This window comes from Pelecanus crispus, chromosome 11 (assembly GCF_030463565.1).
Source record: "Pelecanus crispus isolate bPelCri1 chromosome 11, bPelCri1.pri, whole genome shotgun sequence".
NCBI lineage: Eukaryota > Metazoa > Chordata > Aves > Pelecaniformes > Pelecanidae > Pelecanus > Pelecanus crispus.
This window is the reverse complement of record NC_134653.1, coordinates 18076697-18098236: the sequence shown is the minus strand read 5'-3', so window position 1 is coordinate 18098236 and position 21540 is coordinate 18076697. Positions and strand designations below refer to the sequence as shown.

At 56.9% G+C, this 21540-nt stretch overlaps 1 protein-coding gene across 1 annotated transcript; it reads right to left on the bottom strand.

Moving 5' to 3' along the window:
- Positions 1-2969: 2969 nt before the first annotated feature.
- LOC104028339 (glucagon receptor) lies at positions 2970-7130 on the bottom strand. Its single transcript, XM_075718945.1, has 13 exons — positions 7053-7130; positions 6691-6787; positions 6249-6356; positions 5840-5961; positions 5628-5734; positions 5356-5512; positions 4923-5082; positions 4670-4730; positions 4417-4486; positions 3898-3986; positions 3535-3673; positions 3180-3221; positions 2970-3041 (listed from the first exon to the last, which is right to left on the bottom strand). The coding sequence occupies exons 1-13, from the start codon at positions 7128-7130 to the stop codon at positions 2970-2972; spliced, it is 1302 nt and encodes a 433-aa protein (XP_075575060.1).
- Between the last annotated feature and the right edge of the window lie 14410 nt (positions 7131-21540).

Sequence of the window (21540 nt, the reverse complement as noted above, 5' to 3'; positions counted from 1 at the left end):
CGTGGGAAGCCCGTGCTGGAGCAGGCTCCTGGCAGGACCTGTGGACCCATGGAAAGAGGAGCCCGCGCTGGAGCAGGTTTGCCAGCAGGACTTGTGACCCCATGGGGGACCCATGCTGGAGCAGGCTGCTCCTGAAGGACTGCACCCCGTGGAAGGGACTCACGCTGGAGCAGTTTGTGAAGAACTGTGGCCCATGGCAAGGACCCATGTTGGAGAAGTTCATGGAGGACTGTCTCCTGTGGGAGGGACCCCACATTGGAGCAGGGGAAGAGTGTGAGGAGTCCTCCCCTGAGGAGGAAGGAGCGGCAGAGATGATGTGATGAACCGACCGCAACCCCCATTCCCCGTCCCCCTGCGCTGCTCATGGGGAGCAGGTAGAGAAAATCAGGAGTGAAGCTGAGCCCGGGAAGAAGGGGAGGAGTGGGGGGAAAGTGTTTTAAGATTTAGTTTTTATTTTTTCATTACATTACTCTGATTTGACTGGTAATAAATTAAACTAATTTCCCCAAGTTGAATCTGTTTTGCCAGTGACAGTAATTGGTGAATGATCTCTCCCTGTCCTTATCTCGACCTGTGAGCCTTTCATTATATTTTTGTCCCCTGTCCAGCTGAGGGGAGTGATAGAGTGGCTTTGGTGGGCACCTGGTGTCCAGCCAGGGTAAACCCACTACAGGGAGACAAGCTTGGATCTGGAGAAGAGAGCCGGCTTTCCCCTCCCGAGGCAGCGTGGCCTCTTACAGCTTTGGCATCAGCTCCTGTAGCAGTGCCCCAGGTGCACACACGGGTGCTAGGCTGCTGGAGCCCGCAGCACCCAGCAAAGAACAGAGGAGAATCAAGACAGCAATCCGACTCCTGTCCAGGAGAAACTGCCTGCTCCCTTGGTCTGTGTGTGATGCTCTCAGCTGCTGGTACCTGAGCTGGCATGTGATTTGGGTCACTGTTTCTGTTTATCACCATCATGTTAAGTGTTTCCTCCTTGTGTAACCTGTAATGTAATCCTAGGGAGGGGAACACAGTGCTAGCCAAGCCAGAGGCTCTGGGTACCTGTTTAATACCCCCATAACTGAGCGTGTGTGTGCTCAACTGCAAGTTAGTACCCTCACATATGCAGCCTGAGAGCTGGTTTCCTCCTTCAGAGCAGACAGAAGCAGCATGCTCTGCTTGCTGAAAAATAAACGTTTATTTACATCTGAAGAGAGTGTTAATGTGCAAAATGGTCTCACAGGGGTAAAATCCATCCAGGAAAACTCCTGCATGATTCTCCAGCCTTGAACCCAGCTGCTGATGAGCCTGGTGCAGCCTCTTTCCCTTCTGTGCTCAAGGCAACCCTCCTTGAGATGCTGCATCTGCAAGAGGTTCTCCCTAAGCCTGTATGCGAAGGGGGCTGGAGATGGAGAACCACCTTGTGTCTACATGCATGTAGTGGAGAGTAAAAGCTGCTTTCTTCCTCCTGGAGCAGCCTTTTCTGCAAGGTAAAGCATTGCGTGGTAGGAACAACAGACTCGGCAGCACGTCTGTCCTGCTAGTGAAGGTAAGGGCAAGGGGGCGGGGGTGGTGGTGAGAGAGCACCAGGACTAGTCCCGGGGCAGGAGCAGTAAGCTGGATGCATGCGGCTGTGTGTCAACAGCACTGCTTGAACCACACAGCCTCGGATGCTTTGCTTGCAAAGGCAGAGGTATAGATGCTCCTGGGCTTCCTAGGGTTCACCAGGCTGCTTGGCCAGGGTAGGCAGCTGGTGCTTTGGCACCCTACTGGAAACCAAACATATTGAACTGCAGCTGTTGCACAGCTGGGCTCAGAAACACCCAGCCTTTTCTCAGCAAAACGGTTTCGGAGCCGAGGGTGCTTCCTGCCTGGGACTTCACAGCTCTCCCTGCTGCGAAGCGTGAGGTGGCTGGGCCATACTCTGGGCCTGGGACACGGGAGGTTGGGCTCAGCTCCCAGCTTGGCTGTAGGCTGGCTGATGCTCTCAAGTCCTTCACTCTCCCTTGTGATTTCCCCCCCCCACCCCCTTTGCCACTAAAGAAGAAGTAATGCTGCCCTTAACCCATAGGGTAAATACAACAGTCAAAGTGCTCAAGCGCTGCGGGAAACTATGTGCACGCCTGCTGCCTTGCCTCTGCTCACTGTGAAGGGGAACTCTGAGGGGATCTGCTGCAGGAGGAGCTCAGAGAGGAGGAAGCCGGTGTTCTGTGCAGCTGGAGAGCAGTGAGGAGGGTGGCAGGAGCCAATGCCATGTTCTGTAACAGTGATGAGGATGGAGAAGGTGCAGAAGCAGCACCTCACTATGAAGAGGAGCTTTGCAGGATGACTCTGGGATGGATGTCTCTCTGCTCCCAGGGTGCTGGTGAGATGGTCCTTGCTTAGGGTAAGGAGATGTGAAGGTGATGCCCTGGATCAGAGCAGTGCTGGCATGGCCCAGGGTGCAGCAGGAGGTGCTTGTTCATCTGGGCGGTGGAGCAGCAGATACGTGCAGCAGTGCTGGGCTGAGCAGCATATCCCATTCCCCGCTGCTTGCCCTCTGCTGATGGTGATGGCCAGGCTCCCTCTCCAGCCACCATGATCACCTCCTGCAGATGCCCAGGTTGGTGTGGATGGAAGGGAGTTTCTGACGAGCACGTCTGGTGGCTGCCCACAGAGGTAGCTGATGGTGTACGGGCAGCTCAGGGAGCGGTAGAAAGCAGCAGGCACATCTCCCCATGCAGCTCACCAAGCCCAAGCAAGGTGAAGCTCTTCTGAGAGGGTAGCGATGTCTGGTAAGAGCCAAGGGTGCCTGCCTCCCCCTTGGACCACAGCAGCTCCAGTGCTCTCAGGTGTGACACAGCTGAGACACTGGTCCCAGCCTCGCCATCCCAGGTGGGTGCTGCCACAGCACAGCTTCCCCACAGCCCCCTGCCCTCCAGCCAGGCCCCTGTGCCCGTCATGGCCAGCAGCCCCTCTCCTCTGGCTCTGCGGGGCCGGTCACCGAATCACTGGGTGCAGCAGACTGCCGGGTGGTCAAGCTTCCAGAGCTGCCACTTCTTCTTCATCTCTGACTTCACCTGCCATGGCAGGGGAGAGAGCGGGGACTTTTCCCTGGCCATGCAGACCGAGCAGGCAAGGGGTGGGATGGCAAAGCCACCAGCCGAGACAGGGCAGAGCCCCAGTGCTGGGCATGAGAAGCTGCAGCAGGTACGTACCTCCTTATTGGCAAAGCAGTACAGCACGGCCACCAGGAAGCCCTGGAGGGAGAGCAGGGGAGTGAGCCCCCACCGCCACCCTCTCTCACAGGGCTGGGATGGGCTTAGTCTCCCCAGGCCATTTCTGGGTGCTTTTGGGGCTGAGGTCCCCCTGCCACCACTGCCTCAGAGAGCACAGGGGGCACCATCATGCACTCAACAACAGGACTCAGGGTGGGAGAGCTGGTGTCCCCCTCCCTGAGCCCAGCCACAGGCTGGGGCACCATGGGGAGAGCAAGCTGGAAGAGGGACCCCCTAATTCTTGCTCTATGTTGTGCCCAGGGTAGAGCAAGGACATGTCACGCTCCCACCTCACCTGGAATGAGTTGAGGAAGAGGGTGAAGAACACCTTGACATAGCGCAGGATGCCTGTGGTGTGTTCATCAGTGGCAAAGATGAAGACAACCTCGTGGATCCCGAAGAGGGGAATAAGGGTGAGCGTGGCTTTGGCCAGCCTGAAAGAGTATAAGGGGACCCCTCTGTCAGCGAGTACTAAAGGGCTGGGGCACAGGTGCAGGCAGGGACAAGCTCTTAGTTAATCTCAGGGTGGTCGTTTAATGATGTGCAGGATGGAAGAGCGGGGTGGAGGTGGCTGGGGAGGTGGACATGAACGTGGAGGTGGTGTCACCCCAGGACCAGGGAGGACCCATAACCAGCCACCCCCTTCCTCCTGGCTCACCGCAGCTTGTAGTCTGCGTAGCCCTTCTGGTTGGCACGGAGCTTGGCCAGGATCACCTTGAGGATCCGCATGAAGATCAGCAGGTTGATCTGGGGGGGGAGACAGTGCAGGGGCACACATAGCCCAGCACCTCCACCCCTCGCAGCCCACCCTGGCCATGAAATGCACCTTTAGGGGCCCCAGGAGATGACACCCCCCAGTACTGCCAAGGCTGCTGCAGCCCAGTGGTGTTGGGTCCCCAGAGCTGCCCTTCCTCCCCTCCCACCATCCCAAAATCCTGGCTAGGAAGCAGCAGGGGCCACTGCCATCCCCTTTCTCTGGGGCTCAGCACAGACACCCCTGCATGGACCCTCAGAGCCTGGGGGTTAGCAAACTGGTGCAAAACAAAAACTCCATGTGCATTTAGCATGATGCCTTGGAGGCCAACCCCTCCCTCCTGGGCTCTGCCCCCCACCCCGGGAGCCAGAGGCTGAGCTGCTGTTCCCTAAAAAGGTGTGGGGCTGGCAGGTGCCCCCCTACCAGGGAGGCGAGCAGGATGGGGATGCGGATGATCCACCAGTAAGCCATGTTCTCATTCAGCGCCCAGCACCTGCCCAGGGAGACATGGAGAGCAGCACCATTATGCCATGGCAGGGGGTGCAGGATGAGGCCAAGAGCATGCCAGCCTCAGCAAGGTGGGGCAGGAACCCACAGCAGTCTCTGTCCCAACTAAGCCCAAACCCCAGCCTCAGGCTGAGCATCCTGGCGGTGCCTCCCATCCCTCCCCACTCACTCCACATTCTCCTTCAGGTACTTGGCAGCCATCCAGGGCACCACGAACACCACAGGGGTCCCTGCAAGTCACACAGCAAACCCTGTAAAACCAAGCACCCGCCTGAGCTGAGAAACCGGCCCAGGGTGGGGGACACCATGGGAACATCCAGGGTCAGCAGAGCCCCCACCCCGCACCCTCCTAGGGCCAGTTCGTGCCGGAGCGCTCGCCAACACCAGGCACCATCCCCATTGCGCGCCCGGGTGGCCCCTACCCCAGCCCAGGTAGAGGTAGAGCCTGTAGTAATTCTTCTCAGAGAAGACGGCCCCGATCAGCAGCTTGTAGAGGTAGACAGCTTCCACCAGGAACCAGTAGTGGTTGGCCAGGATGCAGTACTGCATCAGCACCTGCGCCACCCGGCAGCCCAGTGCCGCCTGCAAGAGTAGACCTGCCGTGGGGCCGGCAGCACTCCTACAGGGGCACAGGCACCCCAAGAGCTCACCCACTGGGTGCATGGGCAGCACAGGCACCCCAAGAGCTCACACACTCGGTGCATGGGCAGCACAGACACCCCAAGAGCTTGCCCACCGGGTGCTTGGGGCTACATGGGCATGGGCACCCAGCTGCATGCCCCTCCCCAGGGCGAGGGTCCCCACCCCGATTCCAGCCTAGCATCGAGCAGGGCCCCCCCATAGGGCAGCGCTTGCCTCGTGGCTCAGCAGAGCCTCCCAGTCGGCCACCTGCACCACATCCATGCCCCAGCGCTTCTCCAGCAGCGCGTCCTTTACCATCACCGAGGTTGCCCGCAGCCCAAAGGAGGCAAAGAGGTTGGCGTGGATGTAGTTCCTGGTGCAGCGGAGCTTCCTGCAGAGAGTGAGAGTGTCAGGGGGCCGGGTGGGTGGCAGGGGCAACCCCTCAGCTCGGCCATCACTGGCTGGGAAGGATGAGGGGCAGGACCGCATCCCCCCAGCTCTCCTACCTGAAGACAGTGAGGATGAGTAGAGCAGAGACAAGGGTCAGGAGCGACAGCGAGTATCCCACAGTGTAGAGCACCTTGAAGCTCACCATCAGCCGGCGGGCACCCTCCTGCAGGCAAGTGCCACACCGGTGAGCCTGGGTGAGCAGCACCCACCCGCGCGGCTGGGGTGCCCCTGCCTGTCCCTGCCCAGCAGCTGGGCCAGGGCATCCTACCTCCTCGATCGTGGACTCCATCTCCTCCTCGCACTGCGAGTAGTCCCGCCAGGGCTGGCTGCCGTTCACTGTCACCCACTGCCCGTCAGTGCCGCACCTGCGGCTCACCAGCCCATGTTTCACTGCAGACATGAAGCACCGGTGTGTTCCCCTCAGGCTCCCCCCAAGCCCCTCTCCTGGGACGATGGGTCAGACTCTGCTCAGCCTCAAACACCCTCTTGCAGGGCAGGTGTGAGCAGGGTGCGAGCTGGCTCTGCTCCATGCCCTACAGGTCCCCTTCCCCCAGGTCTGCTTGTGGGTCCCTCTCCCCACCAGCAGCAGGCAGGAGGGGAAACCCCAAGACCCTCCTCCCCCCTGGCATGGCTCAGCCCTGGCTTTCAGCTCCAGGGTGGCAGAGGGTAATCATCACCTTTCTCAAACCAGGGCAGGTAAAAGGGGCAGGAGACGTTGACAGCAGTGCCAGGGCTCCCGTCGGGCCAGCAGGCGTACATGTCGAATGTCCGGTTGCAGAAGAGCCCTTCCAACAGCAGCAAGGGGGGGAAAAGCCAATGGTCAGATGCTGGTGGCACGGCCGCATCCATCCCTGCCATCCCAGCCCACTGCCAGCGCCTCCAAGGGGGCTGGCATCACCCTGGACAGGGCCCTGGTGCTCCACACCAGCCTCAGCCCCCACGGCATCCCAGCCCTGGGCATCCCGCCTGTGGAGACACCCGTCAGCCCCTGGCTTGTCCCTCTGTAGGCAACCAGCATAGAGGGTGCTGCAGGAGGGATAAACCCTGGCCCCAGCCCCAGCCGTCACCCAGCTCTGCGTGTCCCCACATCTGACCCCGAGCCGGGGCACAGCCAGGTACCTGCCGGGTAGGGCTCACTAGCCATCCTCCTCAAGCACTCGTCACGGTACCGCATCCACTCCTCAAAGGTCTTCTCCAGCACCTTGGCCCCACCGTGCTGCAAGCCCAGAGCTGGGTCAGAGCCGCTGGCTGGCTGCTGCACACCAGGGCACGGAGCCCATGCTGGCCTGCCCACCCCACCATGGCACCCGGCGTCTCCCCAAGCCGGCTGCTTGCATCCCCCCAATTAACTGCTGTGTGCTGGCTTCCTCAAGACAGGCAGGAACATGCGATGAAGCCAGGACCGAGCCCGTTCGCAATGGGTCAAAGCCCGGTAGTACCAACCCCGCTGCTCCATGGGCCGGCCCCAGCTTGCCCCTTACCGGCACAGAGGAGAACAGGCACATCCAGGCAAGATGGACGAGGCTCTGCCAGTACCCAGACCCGAGCATGTCCCTCATAGCTGCCCCTGCCGGCCCACAGCCAGTGCTCCCAGTGCCAGGGTGTGCTGGGGACCTGGATCCTGGGCAAGAGGTGGAGCAGTGAGGATAGCACAGCTCTGCCAGCTGCCCACGCTGCTGTGGACAAGATGTGCTCCCTGAGGCAGCGGAGGAGAACTGGGGTGTGAGTGCCAGCCACAGGCATGTCCTGGGCTGCCACAGCCCTGGGTCACTTCCCTGCCGGAGCCAAAACCTCGGAGAGCATCAGGCAGAACAGCCCGGAGTGGGGCCATAATTGGATCACACCTCTTGGCCAAGCCTTGCCAGCTTCCACACCACTGCTGCCAGCCCCCAGGGCAGCTGACAAGTGAGGGGGCCGTGATGCTGAAGTCGGAAGGGAGAAAAAGCCATCCTGGTGACCGATGTGACAGCCCCCATGCCACTGCTGCTCACCCCGGCAGGCGGCTGGCACCCCATGGGTGGCCTGTTTGCCACCAAGCCCTGGGAAGGGGCCAGGGCTGCCGGGACAACCCCGGGGGAAGGCAAGGAGACCTCTCTAGGGGCTCCCCTGGAATTCGCCGTGCCTCCCCCCGCCCCGCTGCCTGCCAGCCAGGATGGGACCCCCCCGAATCAGCTGCGCCCCATCACCTCCCAGCCCCATTCCTGTTCGCAGAGACCACCTCCCCAGTCCCCCGCCCCGCACAGCCAAGCCGGGGGGATCCGGAGGGAGAAGCAGCCCGGGCCTCCCCGGGGTCCCCCCCCGGGACCCCTTTTCCAGCACGGACACCCCCCGGTCTGTGCCCACCCGTGCTCCCCGGCCAGCACGGGTGCTCCCCGGTCCCTGCCCCCCCGGGGGTCCCCGGCCGGTCCCGCTCGGTGCCCGCGGGGGTCCCGCTCCGCCCGGGCTGTGCCGCCGCCTCCCTCCGCCCGCTTACCCTGCGCGGCGGCGGCTCCGCAGCCCCTGCAGCCCCGGTATTACCGGCGGCCCCGGCAGCCCCGGCTCCGCGACGTGAGCGCGGCGGCGAGCGAGCGGCGTCTGCGGCGCGGCCGCCTCCCGCCAGCGCCGTGCCCCGACGGGGGGTGGGGGCGGCACCGCCTCCCGGGGCTCGGGCCGCCCCGACGGGCCCCGGGGGGTCCCGGGCGCCGCTGCCCCCGCCCCCGCGGAGCTCCGGCAGGGCCCCCGCAGAGACCCCCGCTGCGTCGCACAAGGGTGAGGGTCCAGGTCCAGCCCCGCCGAGGGTCCCCAGTTGCATCACATGGGGACGGGGATGGGGGTCCAGGTCCAGCCCCGCCGAGGGTCCCCAGTTGCATCACATGGGGACGGGGATGGGGGTCCAGGTCCAGCCCTGCCCGGGGTCTCTGGTTGCATCACATGGGGACAGGGATGGGGGTCCAGCCCTCAAACTGTGGGTCACAGGGATGGGAACATGGGTCCAGACCACCTCGGTCTCCCCCAGAGCCCCTTCCACCCCCACCCCCTCACCCCCCACGCTCCGCAGCCCCAGGGAGAGTCACGGGGTCCTTCACCTTCCAGGTTTGGCATCCCAATGGCTGTCCCCTGGGCTGGGTGCTGTGGGGGGCAGGCATGGTGGCAGCCCCTTGCCGTGCAGAGCCCTGCACAGGCAGGGTGGGCTGCTGGGGGCCACTCTCCCCCAGGGACAAGGAGCAGGTGGCCCTGGGGACAACACTGGATCTGGCACAGGGACACAGCCTGTGACACAGATCCCATCATCTGGCTCCAACAGCGGGGAAACAACAAGGGCAGGAACAACCCGTGGGACAAGCCCCGTGGCCCCAGTCACACTGCTCCCCATCTGCCCCACGTCCTCACAGTGGGGACGGAGCAGGGCTGTGCTGACCCACCACTGCTGGGCAGGGCAGGGCAGGGCTCACGTCCAGCCTGGTGAAGGGCAGGTGAAGGTGGTTTTCCCACCAGTGGAGCAGGTGGAGGAGATTTAAAGGGTGGCTGAGCCCTCCCTGAAAGTCCCTGGGGACCCTCCAAAGACCAGTAGCGGACCCCCTCCAGACTCCCACCTCCCTTCTAGCATGGCCGTGCCTCCCTCTGCTGCGGCTGGCGAAAGCACCAGGAGCTGCTGTGTGCCAGGAGGCCGGTGCTGGCTCTGCCCCACAGCGGGATGTCCTATTCATGCCCTAAAGCTGCTGCTGGCTGAACACATCAGAAAATGCATTTATTTTGCAAAAATGGGATGTTTACCCTGAAACTGTTCCGGTGAGCTCAGAGCAGACAGAGTGATTCAGATGGACGAGGAGTTGCGTCTGTTGCTCTAGCGAAGCAAGAAGTGTCCAGTTATTCCAAGTGAAAAATAATCCATTAGCAGAGCAGCCCGTGGTAATGTTTCACTGTTTTGGTGGAAGCCAAGCCCTTGGGTGCCTTTCTCAGCACATGCTGACACCAGGCTCTTTCTGGGGCCTCTCCACCCTGTGTGTTTGCTTATAAGCAGATTATAGCACTTTTGTGAGTCTGCTCAATGCGTACCGATGGAAAGCTAAAAATAATGCACTTGAGATTTAAAGAGTGGAGCCTGGGTGGGTTTTGGCCAGATGTGCTGGCTCTGAGACTCCCTGGTGCTGCGGGGTCCCTGGGTGAGGTGTGAGTCTGTCTGCAGGGTCCCAAAGCCCCATTAGGGAAGGGGAGGTGAGCGGGGGGACAGTGTTTGAGGGCTTCGTTGGCCCCTTGCACCCTGCTGAGCATCACAGCGGTGTGAGGGCCGTGCATGGGGAGCGGGTCCTTCCACCCTTGCCGCTCTTCCTGCTTGGGAAGCTGAGCTGGAGAGCGGCCCTGAGCCTGTGAGGGCTCTCCCAGGTGCACTAGAGAGGTGTGGGTGTCTGCACCCCATCTGGGCGCTGGTGTGGTCACAGAGACAGTGGTTCATACTGAGAAGCAGGTGCTGGCGCAATGCCGCACTGCAATGGGCTGCACCTCCCCTGCAAACCTACCGTCAGGCTCGGCACCGGCTGCCCTCCTGCCCTCCAGTGCAGCCATGTCAGGAGCCACAGCTCAGCCACCAACCTGCCGCTGCACCGCAGAGGGTCCCCATCACCGCAGCAGGGCAAGGGGCAGGCACTGGGAAGCTGCCTGGTAGATGCAGGCAGGGAATGCGCCTCTCAGGCATTTCTAAGGGGACTGAGAGAATAAATCAGTTTTCTGGCAGGATTCGAGCAGCCTCTGCATGAGGAAGCATGTAATGCACAAGTGCCAGAAGCCACTTCTCCTGCAGGAGCTTGCCCATGTCCCCGGGTGTGTGGTGGCTGTGGCCTCAGCTTGGCTGTGACACATCCAAAACTGTCCTGCTGCTCCAAGGGTGACAACCTTGGCCGAACCCTCACCTTCCCTGTGCCTGGGCCAGCAGAGCCATTCTGCGGGGGTGCTGCTGCACTTGGTGGCCCCCAGACAGGCTCCCCAGTGGGCTGGGGTGCTGGGGACCCCCCTAGTGTCCTCCCGGGGTGGGCAGGGCTCATGCTGGGGGGTTTCAGGAGCTGTGAGCAATGAACTCTCAGGCTGTGCAGGTGCAGACCCTCGTGTCCCCCCTCTTTCAGGGCCACCTACCGCATTCGCTGGGTCTGTGTCCATTTGTACCCAGGCAGAAGGCAACCTCCTCCCACCAAAACTCGCTGGGAGCCTGGGACAGCAGTGACAGGGGTGAGAAATTGGTCTGGGAGGGAGAGCTTTGGAGACGGGGGTGGGTGCCAGAGAGATACCAAGGCTGGCAATGTTTCCATCAGCACCTATTGATACAGTTCCCATAGGGGGAGGCCACAATGTGATGAGTCCCAGCATGAGGGTGATGTGACCCCAAGGCTGGCGTGACCCCGGCACGTTATGGAAACACCTGGGCAGAAGGTAGCACAGTCCTCAGACACGGCAGCCAGCTCTGCTGAGGAAGCTGGGCTGATTAATGCTCCAGAACTGGTAACTCCTAATGAAAAGCCCTAGGCACCTGTATTAACACTTTGCAGGATATTTCTAGGTGGACCCATGCACCTGGGTCCCTGCTCAGGGGCTTGAGGAAAGTCAGGCTGGTGGGCAGAGGGGACTGGAGCCCCATCCAGGTATTGGGGATGAGGAGGTGCTGGCAATGCTTGCAGGAGAATGTTTGTGTGTGGCATTGAAGGTGGACAGTCGGTGAGGTCTGGCTGAAGGACAGGGGCTGTGGGAAGGTCTGGCTGGCCCAAGCCTCAGTGTAAGATGGGGAAACAGTGGCAGGAGGCAGCTGGTCTCACATGGGAATTAGGCCACCAAGATTAGGACAGAGCAACACCGCTGGAGGTAGAGATGATGGGATCATATGGTAATCCCGGCTACAAGGGACCTTGGGAGATATCTAGTCCAGCTGTGGTCACAGCAGGGTCAGCTCTGAGGTCAGACCTGGCTCAGGGCTTTACCCAGTCTAGTCTTGACAACCCTCAAGGATGGACATGGAAGATGGACCATGACTGAAATCTCTAAAGCCTCCAGGCAGCACATAATCTGAAAGAAGAGGGTTTCCCATGGAATTTCTCTGCACAAGCATCACCAAGTGTATGGGCTATGCCCCGTGCCATGGCTGGCCACCAAGGAAATCTGTAAGCCACAAAGGGTGATGAGAAATAAGCATGTGTGCCTGCAGGCAGCTTTAGCTGATGCGGACAGAGATGCTCTCCCTCCGTAACAGCCTTGCTGGAAGAAGACGTAACAACAATTAACACAGAGAACAGTTGGCATCACTCAGTACCCCTAACGGTGGCCAAGTAGCAGGGGATGGGGATGAGAAGGAGATGTCACCCCAGCCATGCTGCTGAAGCACTTTTCTGGAGATTTTGTGGGTTTCCTCCTTGGTGGACAGTTAACTTTTTCTCAGGGTGACAAGAGCTTTCTGCATAAGCATTTAATTCCCAAGTGGCCACTGAAAAGTGACTTTGCCTGAAGATTTTGAATCTCCCGCAGCACCTGTGGAAACAAAGAGGGATGAGGACCCGAGCCCTGGATGATCCCACCCGTACCAGCTGGCCAGGGCTGCCCCTTGTGGATGGTGGCACTTAAACTTTGCTTTTTTGCTGTGATTTTTTTTTTCCCCTCTATCACATTGGGCAGCCAAGCGTGACTCACCGGAGCTTGGTGGCTCATTTTGCAGACTGAGCTCCAGATGGTCTCCTTCCGTTCACCCTGCCCTGGGTAGCTGCTGCCTCGCTGCCGCTTGCAGCCTGGCTCTTCTTCCCCTCCCAGCTTGTTGCTCTGAGTAAAGAACCGATTCTCCTCTTTCTCCTCCACGTCTTGTCCTACCTGTTCCCCCCGGGGCAAGCAGCAGGCATCGCTCTGGCATCGCTCGCCAGGCGGCAGCTGGCCATGTCCTGGCTTTGCCCCTCTATGGGCTGACGTTGCCACGTGGTGGCTTTCGTGTGGATGGGGACAGTGGGGAGGCAGCCTCTCGGCTGCTGTGCGCTGGCCTCGTCCCCCACTGCAAATGGATGTGGAGCAAGGATGATACTCAGTGGCTCAGAAAGCTCCTGTACAAGGTCTCCTGAAGGGATTAGGACTCTTGTCTTGGGGGCAAATTGAGTGAGGGCTCCTCTGCTGCTCCCATATGTCACCCTGCCATGGGGCTGGAGCCAGTGCTGGCTCTCTCCAGATTGCATCCTGCCTCACACAGCCATAATGTGGTCCTGGAGCACCTATGGAGGATGCTTCCAGCCATGTCCCCCCTCCCCAGACCCAGGCACCCTACAGCTTTGCTGTGCTGTCCCATAGACCTTCCTGTGTCCCTGTGTGAACCCATCTAATGCCAGCAGGACCATGGGCTGGGCTCATTCTGCAGCGATGCTGAATTTGGGGACAGCCCAGGGCTCCAGCATGCAGGTGCATGAGCTGGAGCTGCAATTCCCTGGAGAGGGATCACAAACCTCCTGGCATCACTGCCCGGAGTGGCCCCCACTGACTCCACAGAGCCCAAAGGTGTCTGCGGGATTGGTGGGGACCAAGCAGGGGCAGAGGGTACATCTGGAGTGGATTTGCTCACTGGTCCTTTGAATGGGGACGTAAGGAACAAGCTGTTCCTCTCCATATTGATGCATCTCAGGCAGGGTCTCCATAGCGACTGCAGTGCTTCTGGCTCAGCCAGTGCCGGATCCTGACTGTGAGGTGCTGCAGAGCCAGTCGTAGGCATGGGGAGGGTGGCTGGGACAGCATCTAGGTCCAAGCATCACTGGGATGAATGTGGTGCCAGAGCCTGGTGCTCCATCACCCAGGGTTGAGCTTCCCACCCTCAGGACAGCCAGGTCCCCTGCTGTCCCTGCCCAGGGACAACCCTTCACTGCTGCCCTGCATTTGGGGGAGATGCATGGGCATTTCCCATCAGCAGTTTTGCAGTCACACCATGTGCATCTGCATCCTCCTCTTGGCTGTGATCCTGGCAGCCCACCAGCATATGATGGTGATTTTAGTACCTCGATCTGCACTCGGCCAGGCCCCAGCAGCTCTGCAAGAGACATAGCTGCTTGAAATGCCTTCCCAATTCCTTGTGCAATGGGTAAGACCCTGTGAGACCATCACCAACCTGCTCTCCAACAGCTGCTGTCCTGCTGGGGCAGGTTTTGGGATGCTGGCTGTGCTGCATGGCTGTCACCAAGGAGACATGGTTGTTAAATGTATATGTTACAGGCAGGGTTTGCTGTTAGAGATGGGAAAATTGCCTCTGAATGGTCTCATGCATTGAAGGTGTTGGTGTCTCTTAGGCAACCTGAGAGCTGCAGGGGTGCTCAGGAAGAGAAGCACATCCTCCAGCATCCTCTGTCAGTGCCACCACGGGCTAGATGCTGAACCAGACAACCACGCAGGGCTAAGTCCCTTTCTCCAAGGTCCACTACCAGGCTTACCATCAGAAACACATCCTGAAAGCAGGTTTAATTTTATCTAGCCATTATTGATGGGGAAATTCATATATGTCTATTATTGTAGACTTTGCTAATCATGCTGCTTTGCTTCCCATACAGAAGTAATTCGCAGAACAGAAATGCTAACCAATACATCCTGACTTGCAATTATTCAGTGAACTTCTCAGAAAAGCCTGCTGGACCATTACCAGGTAGAGAAATTCATCAGCATGTGAATGCCCATGAAGCCATTTGAGGAGGGACATTACTCAGTGCAGCTGATCAATTCTGCACCACTTGCTGCTGGACTTGGGAGGCTGCTGTAAGCTCAGGTGCACCAAAGGCTTTTGTATATGCTAAAAAGCAAAGTATTTTTGATATCAGCAGATGGTGCTGTTAAAGATAGCTGCAGAAGTGCAGCCTGATGAGATGCTAAGGCAGACTCATGTGAGTGTGCAGCCACTTGCCCTGGGGTTTGCTCTTTTCAGAAGCTGTTGCCTGCATCCAAGCAAAGCTGTTCCTTGCTTGAACCTCTCTGATGCAGGAAAGAAATGACCCTGAGCTTTGCCCAGCCACAGAGTGCTTCCTCTTTCTGCAGGGCAGTGGATTGGGGTGGGTCTGACCTCCCTCATGCAGAGCAACAGCCTAATTACCTTCTGGGAGACATCGAGTCACTCCAGCCAGTGAGGGCATCACTATGGGGCTGCACCATTACACATCACCTCTGGGAGATTTGATGCTTTGGGGCATATTCTTGTAAAGACCATGAGAAATGTAACGTTTAATAATATATTACATGCTTGACCATTTGCCTGATGGCTACAGTCTGTTACAATATGATTATAAAGAGATTGATAATATGTCAACCTATCCATAGCCAGAAATCAGCCAAACACTGCTGCCATCCCACCCATTTATGACCAATTAGGATATTTTGTAGAGAATCAGCTGCTTGGACATTTATTCCCAATAAATGCTGGTTTCTAGAGATACTGGGGGACAAAGGACTTTGGAGGGACAGGGAGAGATGCTCTTTTGAGTAAAGAAGGAAGAAGCTTGCAAGTCACATCCTAAGAGATGCCTTGGAGGGTGCCCCAATCCAGCACCTTGCAGGGGTCGTACGGGACCTGGAGCTCCTAGCTCGGGATTTTGCACACCTTTTCCACCCCATTTCCATCCCTTCATGCAGTGACAGCCCAGGGATCCCACTCCATCCATGCTGTTTCGCAGCAAAGGTCACTTCCAAGCTGGTGCTTCAGTGCAGCATTGCCACATGCTCATGATAAATGACTGTTCCTGGCTCATAAAGGCACTATTGAATTTGGCACTTACTCAGAGAAACCCTCAGCAGATGCCGTCCTTCTAGAGAGCCCCTGGGTGCGCAGGTTGCTGGGTCTGTATTCAAAGCTGACCAAGTCCCTTTAGTTTCTGTTGTGTTTCTCGCCTTATTCAAGCAGGACAGCTTAAACGATAAGATCAAGAACTTCTCTGAAAATCATCTATATTCACATCCTGCCCCGGAGCTGGACTCTTTGTACCCATCCTCTGCTGAAGGGCATGGCTTACTCTCCTCCATATGTAAAGCCTTGGCAGGCAGTGCAGCATCCATATTCCACGTCAGGGTCACTATACCCCCGGCATCAGGAATTCAAGGAGCATATAAGAGGCTGCATCTTTTATTTCCTTCCTGCCTATTAGCAGCCTGGTTGCAACTTCTTCTATTAGCACCTATTTAAGCAGAATTGTGCCCGATCTATCACTTGCCTGTCTTCTCTTTCTGGCCAGACTGGTAGTGCAGCCACATCCAGGGGAAGCAGCATCTCCTTTTCACCTGCCAGTGTGGAAATAAGGGTGATCGACACCTTCCTGTGTGGGTGTGATGTACGAGGGGCTGGGGCTGGAGCTGTGCTTTGCTCTGCACCCAGCTGCTTCTACAGCCCTGGGGGAAGAAATTCAGATGACTTTCCAAAGGTGAAACACAGCCCTGAAGATGATTTTGGAAAACCCCTTTGGAAAAAAAAAATCCCTTTGCCCCCCACTTTGAGCAAGGGGCAGCATTTTTGTCATCCTCGGGGTGCAGGCATGGCCTCCCACCACATGCTGTGTGGACAGGGTACAGCTGCTTGCCAGAAACAGAGGGGACATGAGCACGTTTCCAGGCTGGCAGTGCCAGGAATAAAACATTAAACAGTGGCCACTGCAGGTGGGGTTTGCTGGGGTTGTCATGGCTGTGTCCCACCAGCTAAACCCCACTCTGCCCCTGGCAGGGCAGCTACAGGTGGGTTTGGAGCAGGATTGTCCCCCCTGCCAGCATGTCCTGCCCCATTCTCTCGCTCACCTTTTAACACCAGATGTGAGCCAAGGCTTCCCTGCACCCCACCGCTTGTCCTCCCCATTGAGCAATGGCTGGAGAGGCCTAAGCGTGGCTGGAGGACAGCAGCCGGGTTGGTGATGCTCCTGTATGGACATCCTGCACCAAAACCACTTCTTTCATCAACGGCTGGACCTGACCTCTGAAAACCTCTCCCTCTGTCACGCCTGGATTTGCTGCATCTCCATGGTCTGCAAAACGGCAGGCTCCCCATCACCACGCTTGTGGTGGGTTGACCCTGGCTGGATGCCAAGTGCCCACCAAAGCCGCTCTATCACTCCCCTTCTCACCTGGACAGGGGAGAGAAAATACAATGAAAAATCTCATGGGTAGAGATAAGGACAGGGAGATCACTCAGCAATTACTGTCACAGGCAAAACAGACTTGACTTGGGGAAAATCAGTTTAATTTATTGCCAATCAAAACAGAGCAGGGTAATGAGAAATAAAACCAAATCTTAAAACACCTTCCCCACACCTCTCCCTTCTTCCCAGGCTGAACTTCACTCCCAATTTTCTCTACCTCGTCCCCCTGAGCAGCGCAGGGGGACGGGGAATGGGGGTTGCAGTCGGTTCGTCACACATTATCTCTGCTGCTCCTTCCTCCTCAGGGGACAACTCCTCACACCTTTCCCCTGCTCCAGTGTGGGTCCCTTCCACGGGGTGCAGTCCTTCAGGAGCAGCCTGCTCCAGCGTGGGTCCCCCGTGGGGTCACAAGTCCTGCTGGCAAACCTGCTCCAGCGCGGGCTCCTCTTTCCACGGGTCCACGGGTCCTGCCAGGAGCCTGCTCCAGCACGGGCTTCCCACGGGGTCACAGCCTCCTTCGGGCACATCCACCTGCTCCGGCGTGGGGTCCTCCCTGGGCTGCAGGTGGATATCTGCTCCCCCGTGGACCTCCATGGGCTGCGGGGGCACAGCCTGCCTCACCATGGGCTGCACCACGGGCTGCAGGGGAATCTCTGCTCTGGCGCCTGGAGCACCTCCTCCCCTCCTTCTTCACGGACCTTGGTGTATGCATGGTTGTTCCCCTCACATAGTCTCACTCTTCACTCTAGCTGCGGTTTATGTCCCAGTGGTGGTTTTTTTATCCCCCTCCTTCTTAAATATGTTATCCCAGAGGTGCTACCACCATTGCTGATTGGCTCAGCCTTGGCCAGTGGTGGGTCTGTCTTGGAGGTGGCTGGCATTGGCTCCATCAGACACAGGGGAAGCTTCTAGCAGCTTCTCACAGAAGCTACCCCTGTAGCCCCCCCACTACCAAACCCTTGCCATGCAAACCCAATATAACGCTCCTCTTGGGAGGTTTCATGTGCCTTCATGGCCAAATCGCAAAGAGCTGCAGCACCACCCAAGGCTAAGGATGTTTTCTGAAACATCAGAAACAATTTGGCTCTGGGTCAGCTATCCCCAAGTTTCATTTTTGTCCCACTGAAACGCAGGGAAGGCAAACCTAGAAGTTTTCTCCCAATGAGCCAATTTTAAGCCAAATGCAAATTCTTCAGCCAGTGCATGAAAACGTGTTTCAGAGGAGCTGAGACAATGTGGATGAAGTGGAAACAGTGGCAACTAGCCTCCCTCTGATTGCATCTCTTCCAGATCACCTCCTCTGACTGGCAGCTTGAACTGGTTTCTGTTTTCTCCATAGACTTGTGTTCACATAATCATCTGGCTTTTTCTGATTTCTTTTTCCAGTTCCTGTTTATAAAGGCCAGGTCCAGACCTTAAAAAGGCAGGTGGTAATGCTGGATACCTGCACTGCAGGGTGGTGGTGATCACTGCAGGAATACCTGCCTCTACAAGGACATTAGTAATAAATGGATGATACCAGTAATGTACTGGCAGTCCTGTTGGAGAAGTGTGTGTGGTTCAAAGCATTCTACAAATACTGTGTCTGCGTGTTTTTCTCCCAAACATCTTAGTACTCACATTTTTTTATACTCCCAAATGATGCTATTTCACCTTTTCACCCAGCTGGGATGAAAATTCACACTTTCTGGCATTTCCCAATAGGGAGAGAGACCAATTCAGGGCAGCTGCCAACCCTGGTGAGGCACCTTTCCCCATTGGTCGTCAGAGCTGTGCGTGCCTGGGGACACGTGGACATGGTCCCATACCACCTCACCTCCCAGACATCCCCCAGGAGCCCCTCAGCTACAGACGAGCCAGTGCCTGTGACATGTTTTGCAGACCAGTGGCCACCATGGTACCTGTGACAGATGGGGGCTTGTGGATGTGGAGGAGGACAAAGCTGTGCTCCTCACAGCAGTGGCTCTGCCAGGGACTGTGCCCTGCAGCCACCACTGGTCCTGGGCATGGCAATGGCTTGTGTCTTCAACATCCATCCCTATTGACCCCACTCCAGGTGAAACCACTGCTGAATGTCATTAAGCTTAATTGCTGTTAAGCTGGGTAGGGTCTGGGCTAACCCCAGGTGTAATCTCTTAAAGGCATCTTCAGCACAACCTCCCAACGACTACTTATGCACTTTGCCAGATTAGGGCAGGAGATAAGAGGAGTTGGGTTGCTCTCCAAAATGTTCAGGGGAAAGCTGGGCAGCCTGGAGGATCTCCTTCACTACTTGCCAAAACATGTTTGCTGTTGCTCTGAGGAGTAAGTGGCTCGGTCCTGCCTGTGAAGGCACGTGCCGCCTGGCTCCCACCAGCCCAGGGGCATCTCTGAAGGCCCCCTGTGCAAGCAGAGGAGCAAAGGAGGGCATGCTGCATGGGCTGCTGCAGCGGGGTAACCTGTGCATGTCCTGAAAATGGTGTTGGCCCTCAGCTGTTTTGAGGACAGAAGTGTTTTCTATAGCTTTGACATCCTGTTTTGCAAAATGAAGACAAATAACTAGGGGCTTAAGAAGCTGCCTTGTCTTGCAATGTGTTCTGGGTCGTTCCCAGCCTTCCAGGTGTTGGGTCTTTGCCACCTTATGGTATGGTGTGATAGAAGAATATTTATTTTTACTCAGGACTGTAATCTGCATGACTCTGTTATGCTCGGACAAGGGTCCAAGTCACTCAGACCTGCAGGGTGAGGCATGCTCTGCATTTCCTTCTTGCCAGCAGATCTGAAGGGCCTTTAAAAACATAATGCAAGGGCTGCCAACCCCACTTGTGATATGTAAGGTAGCTTACAGCTGGGGAAACAGAGGCACTGAGCCTGTAGAAGCTGTGTGTGTGTCATGGGGCAGGTCACTTGAGGTGAGGTTGATGGACCCTGGAATCCCAGCTACTGGCTGGATGTACATATCACCTCTGCTCATAAAGAGGTACAGAGATCCTCATAATGAGTTTTTGTCTGATGTGACCAGAGATCTTGCAACAGCTTAATGGCTGATGAAGGCACCCAGCCTGCAGAGAAAACAATCATCTTTTGCCCAGGCAGCCAGAGATCCTTGTTACCTGAGGGGGGATAATAATTCCCCAAATCCCATAATATCGGCAGTACAATAGTTCTTGCTTCAACAGCAGAGAGGTTATAAGGTCTCCCTACATCTGCCATATGCTCCAGACAGAGGCAGGTGACACAGCTGCAGCACAGACAGCTGCTGGGAGTGATGCTGAATTCATCTGGGAGGAATAGCTTCCTCTAGGCTCAGTTTCACAGTTGAGTGTATTTTTGCAATAGAAAAAGGTAGTTACAAGAAAGGGGTTATTTCCAGATGAGGCACATCCCTGCTATTGCTCATCTTCCTGCAATCGTGCCTGGCTTGGTCTGGCTGGGGTTCCCACCGGGTGATAAAGCTGGATGCTGGGATCCCTTTGGCTTTGCTGAGAGCAGAGAGCCAGGGTCCCACGGGAGGACTTGGCAGTGCCAGCCCCTCCCCAGGCACAGTCACCCGCCTGCAGGTAATGGGGTTACTTGGTGTCCTGGTTTCGGCTGGGATAGAGTTAATTTTCTTCCTAGTAGCAGGCATAGTGCTGTGGTTTGGATTTAGTAGGAGAAGAATGTTGATAACACGCTGATGTTTTTAGTTGTTGCTGGGTACTGCTTATGCTAGTCAAGGACTTTTCAGCTTCCCATGCTCTGCCAGGCGCACAAGAAACTGGGAGGGGGCACAGCCAGAACAGTTGATCCAAACTGACCAAAGGGCTATTCCATACCATATGATGTCATGCTCAGTATATAAACTGGGGGGGGGTTGGCTGCGGAGCAGCGATCGCTGCTCGGGAACTGTCTGGGTATCGGTCGGCGGGTGGTGAGCAATTGCATGCACAGGCCCTCCCCTTTCCAGTGTGTTCTAATTAGTCACCACCACTTTCCCTATCTTGATATATACACACAGATATCATTCCCTTTGTCTATGGGTATATTATTATTATTATTATCATTATTATATTGTTATTATTATCATTACTATTCTACTTTATTTCAATTATTAAACTGTTCTTATCTCAACCCAGAGTGTTTCTCACTCTTACTCCTCCAATTCTCTCCCCCATCTCATCGGGGTAGGGGGAGTGAGCGAGCTGCTGCATGGTGCTTAGTTGCTGGCTGGGGCTAAACCACGACACTTGTGTTGCAAAATCTTCTGCCACCCCAGCGATCTCCCACTTCTTCTTGCACCTCTCCAGCTGCACCCCATCCCCTGCCTGAAGCCCCTCCATCGCTTCCACTCCAAATATTTCCTTGTCACAAACCTATTTTTAGATGTATTGAATATAAACCAGCTGCCCTCACCTTTTAGCAGAGCAACACTTAATTCTGCTGCTGAGATCACAGGTTTCTGCCAGCACAGGGACATAAAATGGCCAGACCAGCTCAGCCCCAGTCTATTTATCCAAGACCCAACTCCCCCTGCAAGCTGGGACTCATGGAGGGGCTGTTTCAGCCAATGATGGTTCAACACTGAAGCAGAGCTGGGAACAGAAGACAAACCCAGCTCCCAGCACTTCAGGACTTTCCTTGCAGTTTGATAAATCCAAAAGGTTTCTAAGCAAGCTGTTTCTTCTCCTGGCAGCATAAAAGGTTGTGTGCTGAAGCAGCTGCTCGCTGTTTAAATGCTAATATTTTTTCTGCATTTCCCTTTGGGCTCTTCCTCTCTCTTTTTCAGAGGACAGGGTTCCATCCCCATCCCACCATGGCTGTTGGCAGGGCTCCTGCTGCCCCGTTGCTGGCTGAGCATCCACTGGGCTCTCCATCATGTGGCTTCCATGGCCGCGGTGGTCCTGAAGCCCACCCAGGACTGCGTGGTGGG

Coding starts and splice junctions, on each gene's coding strand:
- LOC104028339 (XM_075718945.1), bottom strand. CDS start 7,130: ATGAGGGACATGCTCGGGTCTGGGTACTGGCAGAGCCTCGTCCATCTT. Junction 4,487..4,669: donor TACCTGAAGGAGAATGTGGA/GTGAGTGGGGAG, acceptor CTCCCTGGGCAG/GTGCTGGGCGCTGAATGAGA. Junction 3,042..3,179: donor ACTGCTTTGCCAATAAGGAG/GTACGTACCTGC, acceptor CTGCCATGGCAG/GTGAAGTCAGAGATGAAGAA.